This window comes from Microchirus variegatus (genome assembly GCF_963457635.1).
Source record: "Microchirus variegatus genome assembly, chromosome: 10".
Taxonomy (NCBI): domain Eukaryota; kingdom Metazoa; phylum Chordata; class Actinopteri; order Pleuronectiformes; family Soleidae; genus Microchirus; species Microchirus variegatus.
Window position 1 is genome coordinate 14239268 of NC_139811.1, and position 9718 is coordinate 14248985.

At 44.4% G+C, this 9718-nt stretch overlaps 1 protein-coding gene across 1 annotated transcript; it reads right to left on the bottom strand.

Annotated features, from left to right (window-relative positions):
• Positions 1 to 1625: 1625 nt before the first annotated feature.
• On the bottom strand, positions 1626 to 8995 carry cbx4 (chromobox homolog 4 (Pc class homolog, Drosophila)). Its single transcript, XM_083896799.1, has 5 exons — positions 8864 to 8995; positions 8683 to 8726; positions 8016 to 8081; positions 6028 to 6094; positions 1626 to 4534 (listed from the first exon to the last, which is right to left on the bottom strand). Exons 1-5 carry the CDS (start codon positions 8930 to 8932, stop codon positions 3116 to 3118), a joined length of 1665 nt encoding a protein of 554 aa, XP_083752925.1. The 5' UTR covers positions 8933 to 8995; the 3' UTR covers positions 1626 to 3115.
• Between the last annotated feature and the right edge of the window lie 723 nt (positions 8996 to 9718).

Here is a 9718-nt window from a genome sequence, read left to right on the forward strand (position 1 = left end):
CTGTTGGTGGTACTGCAACTGTAAGCTTTTCGCACTATACACAAATTGTATTGTACCTGAATGTTGGTGGTTTTGTTACTTACCTTTTTTTGCACAGAACTAGCAGCCATTTCAATAAAGATGTGCTAACTAATTTAGAACATTTTGCATCTATTTGTATCCGTTTACTGCACATGCAACACAAAACGGTAGTACAGGGGTTGACCGGCCCTCTGGCTGGAGAAGCTTTCTGAAAAAAAGCTGGCCCTCCAGAAATTTTAGTTGAATAGCCCTGCTCTAGAGTTTCAAACCATCGGCCTTGAAGACGTGAACATGACTTTTTTCCTTTGATTTAAACGTCAGAGAACACAGAGGCTCCTTTCTGCATAAATAAATGACTCTGAAAAGATTGATCACTGGCAGCTTCAGACTGTTAAGATTTAATTAGAGTGCACATTAAAACAGTGCAGTGATCCTTTAATGGCACAAAACAACACTTTCTTTCTTGCCTTCTTTCCCCCCACATTTCCTCCCTTCCCCTCCTCTTGGCGATTGCTTTTTTCTTTATATATGAGCATCTTTGAACACACACACACACACACACACACACACACATTCCTGGGCCTTTCTGTCATTCACAACAGTAAAAGAGTAAATCTTTCCTCGGCCTGAGATTCCTGTGCAGCAGCGTAACAATTTTCTCTCTCCGTTTTCTGAGCACAGCTTGTGCTCCAGGCCTTTAATGATCCCCTTTAGAGCTGGAACACTCTAACTGGATTTAGCAATGTCAGGAAAGGTCAGTAATTAGAGCTCATTCATATAAGCAAATTCATGCACAAATGCGTGCGCAGCGTCGCATGTGTAGCTCTGTACGCCGTGGATTTATCTATTTAAATCATAGTGTATGGAAATAATGTGGGTTAGAATTGCAGTGTCATAGTGACACAGGCCTGCAGAGAGAGAACGCACATTCCTATTGCACTTAACTCATTGTGCTAAATGCCACTGAGCATATTGCAGACGCATTGTACACAAATGTCATATAATTGGCACCATTCCCTACTCTGTTGTGCTCCCACAGTCAAATCCTCAAGTCTCCACAAAGCCTTTCCTCTGTTTATAATCCAGCACTTACATAATGTGTACATACATGAGATGCAGCGCGTTGACGTTCCCTCTCAAAGTTGACCCGGCAGAAGAAAAACAATGCCTTGATAAAGTTTTGATGATACAAGTGGCCAGTGCAGTTATGCAATACAGAGGGCCCTTTGTGCAGGAGCGTTTGTGATTATGCAACATGATCCGTTTTCCTATTCGTGGCTTCACAACTGAGTTTCTAGCACTTAATGTTCTATTCTTCCCCTCCGTGTGCAGAGAGGAACTGCAGAACAATGATACATAAATCTTTGACTGAAACGCCAGAAACAAAACTATGAAACGTTTGCCTATAAAAAGGAGGAGGAATTCAATATTTCAACACACAAAGCAGCCAGTTTGCCCCACCTAGTGTCAGCACAGCAAAGCAAACAAACAAACCTATATCTAGAGATCCAATCTTTTTTTTTTTATTATTATTATTATTGTGAAACATACCATCAAATAAGCTGTGCCGCATAAGCAGTAAGTCAGTCAGCTCCTGGTAAAAACATACTTTATAACAATCCTTTTTCACCGTGAACCAAGTGCAAGAGAGAATTGGCAAAAGAAAAAGTACCAAACTGAGCCAGAAACAAAAACCGGTTCAATGGAATCACATGGAGAGAACATCCTGTAATAGTCTTGAATGACAAATGAAATGACAATAAATACACACTCTTCACTTTTTTTTAATTCATTAATTATTATTCTAATATTTTAGCATTCTCACTGGTCTTGCATTAGCTGTGCATGGAAGGCAATTTAGACTAAAAATAAATGTAGGTTACATCCAACAGCTTTTGACGTCTGATGTTTCAGCAGCATGAACAAAACAGCTTTGCACTCACTGGAATTGCATGGAACAAAAATACAAAAGCCCGCCTTGAAACTCACATTTAGTCCTGCGTAACATACTCCAATCCATGAACCTGGTAGCATTTCATTAAACATATAGAGCAGTCGTATGTATACTTCAGATCACAAGATGAGGTTCAATAGCAAAAATTAGATGACCGTTGTTAATCTGTGCATTATCGGGACGGTCCCAAAAACATGGAGGAGACATTTTAACTCCAGCAATATGTGAGGTCAACAATACAGTAATAAATCACAGCCTTGTTATGGTAAGAATCAATACCTCTTCTTTAACGGTAAAGTACAAATTTGATAAATGACGCTATTTTCTTAATGCTATTGAGCCTTTGTTCCATAAATGTGCAGAACAGTAATAATTTGATTGTGACAGCAGACGCACCGATGGCTTTACTGCATACCAACAGCAAGACAAATAGACGAGATAAACGAAAAGACGGGGAAGGACATTCCTGAAAGGCTGTTGACATAGCAGAGTGCGTTCCACACTTGTCTTTGTTTATGCTCTGTATCCATGTAATGGCTATTTATTTTCATCAGAAATCACACTTAAAACAAAGCTTGTGATGAAATATACCGAGTCAGACTGAATGAAAGTGTCTGGAGTACAAAAAATATGTTGAAAGAAGACTTTAAGAGTAATCTCCATTAATGACACTGACATTTTTTTTTTTTTTAAAAAGGAAAGAATTAAGTGCTTTCAGTTTGATCTTAGATCGTCGTAAGTTCCTCTCTACCTTCTATTGGGACCAAAATAAGATATTATTCATACAAAATACATATAAACCTTCATACATCTCAGGCTATAAGTTTGGTACAAGTATGAAACAACAGCAAGAGAATCCCATTAAGCTCCATATGACAAATAAACAGATTTTTTTTGTATTTTTTTTGGGTGGAATACATCCACTTGAATGTATTCACTCAAATCCTCGAGGGCACTTTCTTGGCTACAACATCACAGAGGAGTAACGGTATAAAACATCATAAGAAACATATTGAATTTGAATGATAAATTATAAATTTCCTTATATACAAAATTCTGATGTTACATATGTTACATGTTTACATATGCACATATAGACAGGATCATCCAGTACGGCACCTGGGGAGTCCGAGATTTCTTTTAAAAAGATACGTATTCCTTGAACGTCACAGTGAGACTGTTTGTTGTGATGTCAGTGATGATGATATTTCCCATAAATGGAGAGATTTTTTTGACAGGCGCTTCCTTCGATTTCTCTGTGAATTGCGGCGCGTCCTCTGTCACAGGTGGAGGATCTGTGACGGCAGGCTCTGCCTCTGGTGCCAGCTCCGGTTGGGTTTCTGGCTCCTCCACCTGTCTCTTAGTCTTTGGGCAGCTCAGATCCATCGGCTCCTCTTGGCCGCCAGAGTCCATAACCTCGTATGTGCATGCAGTGCCAGGGCGTCGGCCGCGACAGTGGAGGTCCATTGGTGTATCCTGAGGTGGCGCGACGGCCGTGCTGGGCACACTGAAGCTTCTGGAGGCCAGGTACGTTTTAGAAACACTCCTGTCCTCAACAGGATCCGAGAGCTTTCGCTTGCGGTCACTGGGAAAGGAAGGGATCCTAATCTGGTCGACCGCTGTCGGTGTCAGGATGTTGGCGTCAACAGCCCAGGACATTGGAGGTGAGCTTGCCGTCAGCTGTAGCGGTAAATCATCGGGCAGGTCAGCCTGACCTCGAGCCACCTCCGTGTTGTATTCCTCTGCTGTGCTCGGTGAAGGTTTGGAGAAATGTCGGTCCTTTGGGGAACATTTTGTCGGATGTTCTGCGGCAGGAGGGGAGCTGCCATTACAGATCTCTTTGGGGATGCCGTTCTCCGAATACTCCACCATTTTGGTTCTGTGTGCTGGATTGTTTTCCGATGGTTTGGTGTTCTGAGGTTTCTCTTCGCTTGACGATTCCCCGTGTTTACCTTTCGCTCCATGGACCTTGTTACTGTCCATATATTTACTCATGACAATTACAATGCGTCCGTTCTTGTTTTTGTTCTTGATTATCTTCATTTTGCTGCTGACGGCGCACGGCAGAGTTGCGTCTTTCGGGTTGGGTTTGAGGGCACATTCGCTCTCAGCCTCTTTGACAGCCGGTTTTCTCACCTCCACTGCCAACTCTTTGACTTTACTCAAACATCCTGTGTCTTTGTCACGAACCCATTTCTGCTGCAGTGCCAGTGGTAAGTTCCAGCCAGGATTTGCTTGTTTACAGGCCGGCTCTTGAACTTTGACCACCTCTTTGAGCCTCGAGGCCTGTGTGTCATACATATTTGGGTCAGGCTCATAATGGTGGTGCTTCTTGCTGTTTAGCTCGTAGATGAACTTCTTTTTTCCGTTGGCTAGCTGGTCAGCAGGGACCTCCTGGCTGCTGGGCTGGTACTGATGGTGCTTCTTGCTGTTCAGCTGGTACTGCTGTGGCTGGGGGCGCTGGACCGGGACAGGATCGGACTTGAAGACACCTTCTGCATCCTGACACGTGTCCTCAAAACCAGCGGGGATACAGGATCTTCGGGCAAATGAGGGCACCTTATAGAAGAGACAAAACACGACACGTTTAAGATTCACCTTTCTTTCAAAATTCTTCAATAATTTAAGTTTTTTATTTTATTTTATTTTATTTATCCTTTATTGAGTCCCATTGGGATACAAGATCTCTTCTTCCTAATCAAGATAGCACCATAGATAGCACAAATAGTTACAGAAACAAGACAATTTCCGATATATTACATATTAAATTATAATTTTCCTTATATATTACAAGGAGGTTATTAAAAGAAGGTAAAAACCAAAAAATTAACCCCTCAAAAGAGTTATAAAGTAAAGAAATATATATAAGAACATATCCAAGTTTTCCCTTAATTGTGACATTGAGATTTTCGTGATTAGGAGCAAACATCCTTTGATTAGCCTTCTTTCATTTCATACTTCATAACCTCATTCTGAAACAGTCATAAATGTGTCATATTTCCAAGTAATCCTGATGACACCGCAAGTGCATCAGCATCAGATTATTTCCACAGACACAACAGAAGACGTTACGTAACCGTCCTAATATAGACAGAGTAGTTCTCTCGTGGACAGCTGAACGTTTACTTAGAAGACGCTTTTTCACAGCTGCTAGAATGTGCTACAGACAAAATATTCAAATCGGCACATTCTGATAATATATGAGCGTGTAGGACGATGAAGTCAAGCAGAAAGTGGTGCAAACCAACCAAGCAGGACTCAGCATATGACTTTCCTCCCCACCATCTTGTCCCCTCCCCCCCCCCCTCCTGTACAGACTGACCCCTTGGGCCGTCAGGGGGGCACCGCAGCGGAACGCTCAAGACACTTTGGCTGCAACCTTAGGTCAGAGAAGTGCCACCGGACATGTCACGCTTTATCCATGATTGCTGGCCACGTGTGACTCTGGCAGAGAGGTATGCCTCTTTAAGGAGTGACACTGCATAGTAATCAGCTCCAAGTCTCAGAATATATAATCACATTTGGCTCTGAATACAGTTCTGTAAAGGCCTGAGCTAAGAGAGTCTAAGGCACGAATAGAGTGGCTACTTTCAGCCTCATCTATTTTTGTCTGAGGAACATTTATAAACAGGGGGATGAATGAACACATTGTATGTTTCAGATAACTGACTCACTACAAAAGAAACTTAACAAGCTCCCTTTGCAAATGAAGCTATTTAGCATAAGGAAATAATGAACATGTGGGTGAAACTGGTGCAGCCACCCAATGCTTATGTAACCTCAGGCAACAAACCTGGTTCATTATTAGTGCACACAGAGATCCAGCTGTACAACCCCATCCTCCCTTTGCCCTTTTTCTCCGTCTCTCTCAAAGAAATCTATAAATATCCTCAACTATAAAGATGGCAGCTTGAAACCACCTGACAGAAACTCCCCCTTGTTTTTGGATCCTCACTGACTGAAACTCACAGCGAGTCTTGAAACAGCGAGACGCTACAGAAGCAGAGACAATCTCATGTTGGTGCCGAGCCGTAGCAGAAGATAATAATTACCTGGAGCAGAAGATGTTTTGGTTTTGGCCCCCGTTTTCGGTATCCCATCAGTTGCTCCTGCCTCTCTCTGTGGAAACAAAAGATAATTACATTTTCTTGCCTTTGACAGTGTTGCACCTTACTACATTAACACATGAGAAAGCGACATGACATTTGGAGATTTCATTCTTTTCTCTTTTTTTTCTACCTATTCAAGGTCAAAAGTGGAATTTTGATTCGGAGGACTAATGAATGCCCACATGTGACCCGCTGCAAAGCATTATGGTCCTTATTTGCATAGCTCTCCATGGTAATCGGCCCATTCCATATTCTCATTATCCAGAAGAAATTTAATTACTGCTACAGCAGGCAGAATCGCCCCTCGTCTTTTAAACATCCACTCCTACGCAGCAGAACCTCCTCTTCTTACATTTACCGTCTAATTAGGGTCATGAGGTACAGAATGAAATGGAATCAACACAACACTGTGCCTGTACGTGTGCTGAAAGAATGCACACACCACCATGTCTTGTGCAACACGAGGCCTACTCTCTGAAGGTGTAGAGTGATAAATATCAGACTAATCACAGTTTTCTAATGAGGGAGGAGTGAGGAAAAAACAATACGATGATAGCTGTATTGACCTTAAGCAGTAGAAGGCTCGCTACGAAATATTGCTCCTTGATAGAAACCTTGACTTGTCGTGATTGGCACATAAATAAGCAGCGGTGGGTGAAACCCGGCCATGAGCAAACCCAACCCCATTGTTGGGCCTTTGCTGCAGATGTTCAAAGTGTCAGAGCAGCCAGGAAACTGCCACATTATACAGTCCACATTTTTAATGCTATAATGTGTGCGATTTCAAATGCCGTCCAAACGGGGGGTGACCCCTATTCACAGAAGATTTGGCTATTACAGCCTCCCTTGTTGGATCCCCCTCCCCCATCCTCTGGGAGCAGAGTGGAATCCACACACACACACACACACACACAGTGCAGAGGCAGCGCTCCATGACCATCAGCACATAGCCAGACAAACACACACACACACACTGAGCCAGGCGGGCAGGCTGCAGGGGAATATGAGAGCGGTACACTGGAAATGCTGGAGAGCAGTGCGTGTCAATTAGCCTTTTCAGAAATGCGAATTCCTTTCCCCAGCCATAATGTCTTTAGGCCTGGTGGCCTACAGAGAGACTATATCACACAGGCCTCATGGGTCCAACAACCCAGACAAGATGATGTTGTGCACATGCCACGAGGCTGAGAGGACAGCATCATTTGTATTCATTAACACCTCAACCCTTGGGATTGACATTTATATGGGATCATTTTAGAGGCCTCTATTAAGCCTATACTGTTGACCCAGACTGAAAGTTGGCTGCCAGTTGCATACCCAAGGTGGAATATTCTGTTATAAAAGCTGCCGTTTCATGGCATCCAGTTCTGTTTGCAGATCGTATTCTGGTAATGACGGAAACCCCATCAGGTTGCAGCTAGCTTGGCCTGCATCCAAAAAAATGCCCACAACAAACCACTGTGCTCCTGGTCCTGCACATCAAGTCAAAGCAGCTCAGCTGCTGCATTAGCACCTGTCCTGCTCAGGCCTTAGGGGCTGCTCGGAAACCCAACTGTAAAGACTTGATCACAAACAAATGACTGTAGTTTGATCCACTCGCAGAACACCACATGTCCATTTGTGTTGGCCTGTCGTGCACTTCCTGAAAACAAGGCGACTGCTTCTGCTCTAGGAAAGGCATTATAACTACTATACAACGTGCTGTCATTTGCATGTTTGCGTATTGACGCATGTCCCATTAGCCTGATTAAGGGATTCGCCACCATGCACATCCCCATCATCCTCCCCATGGAGAAGATAGACCTATAGGCAAAGGGGGCGGCGGGGATTGGTGACAGAGTTACTGTGGCGCCCCTTCCTCCCATGCCCATATTTGGTCATGGTTGAACTGGAGGCTGCGCGGCCTCGTCCAAAGTCCACATCCCTCTCACCTGTGTTGAAACGCGACGAGGAGCCGCGGGTCAAGGATGTTTTCCTCTGGCTCCCATGTGTTGTATCTGCAGAGGAGAGTAAACAACTGTCAGAGAGCTGTCACTGACTCACGCACTCACATAAACACACATCTCCCTCATTGCTGTGCAGTCAGAGACAGACAGACACGACAAGCAGGTCCAATAATTCAAAAGGAAATTTGGGAAATGTGTGACTCAAGGTCAAAGGTAACTGCATTTGCGGGATCGTGAATAACAAACTACTGGTCAGCAAATCAACCATGAGCACATGATCCGAATGCACCGCAAGAAATAAAAGCCCCTAAAAACAAAAAGTGTCTCCAAACGGCCCTCCAGCACCAGCAGCGTATAGTCGGCCATTTTAGCACCACTGTCTCGTAAATTCGCTGGCAGAGCAGAAATAATTAAAACGGGATTACATGGCTGTGCCTCCCCCTTCCCTCGCATAAATTAGTGAAGGCATCCGCCGATGCACTGAAACACATACCGACCGCGCTGACACACACACATACACACACACACACTGTACCCGCGCGCATTTTGTAACTGCGCCTCCTTTTTTTTTTTTTTTTGAACCAAACACTTGATATTGTTGCAGTGTATGTAAATGATGTGAGACGTTGCAGAAAAAGCCGTAGACACTTACTTGGGAGACCAGCCTCGCCACTTGACCAGGTATTCTATCTTGCCCTGTCATTGTGGAGAAAGCACAACATTTTTTAGGGGGTGAGGATCGCGTCAAAACGCAACATTTCAACGTCCGCAGCGACGCTGCAAACGTGCTGTGTGTGTGTGTGTGTGTGAGAGTCTCTCTCTCTCTCGGTTACCTTACGGATGCGCTTCTTTTCGATGCCCTCCACTGCAAAGACGTGCTCTCCGGCAGCAGGGAGCTCCATTCTCGGCGGAATCCGACGGCCGGGGACGGGGGAGTAGGTGAAATGTGGGCTACGCGCCGTCGATGTGCCTTCCGTTCGGTGTGTGCAGTGCGCGCTTGGTAGTTTTCCAGTTGTATCCAAAATCCAACTGTATTCCCTCCACCTCTCCTCCTCCTCTCGCTCTCGCTCTCTCTCTCTCTCCTTTGCACACTCCACAGTCCTGGCAACGAGCACAGAGATACTCACAGTGTTGCGGCTGCGAGCAGCTCTTCTCGTGCAATAGCTTCAGCTCGGCGCATGACGTCAGGAGGGGAGGGGGAGGTGGAGACCTTGCACAGAGGTTGGGGTTTATCCCGTGAGTGCTGGACTGCGGGAGGGATATCTGGAAATTAAAATCAATCACCGCGTTACAGTCGCGATACGAAGACAAGCCACTTATGCAGCTGTTTTGTTGGGTTCGATAACAAGGGTGGTGATTGTACCAGTACCCCCCCCCCCCCCCACACACACACACACACACACACACACCCTCCTCCACCAGTGCTATCAACTGTGCATTAAAGGAGGGTTTTTTTATTTCAAAGATTGAAATGCAGTCTAATATAGAACGTGCACGTGCAAATATGCGTTTGAAATTAAACTCATTATAACATAATCAGAACAAAAAAAAATGGCATGACATGTGAGATTTTTTTCAACAGTTTAATGCAGCAAACCCTTATTTCAAAAAGCTGGATCCCCCCCCCCACTACCTGTGTCTGCGCTCACCTTTGCGCATGCAAACAAAGCAGTTCTGTGAAGAGTTTC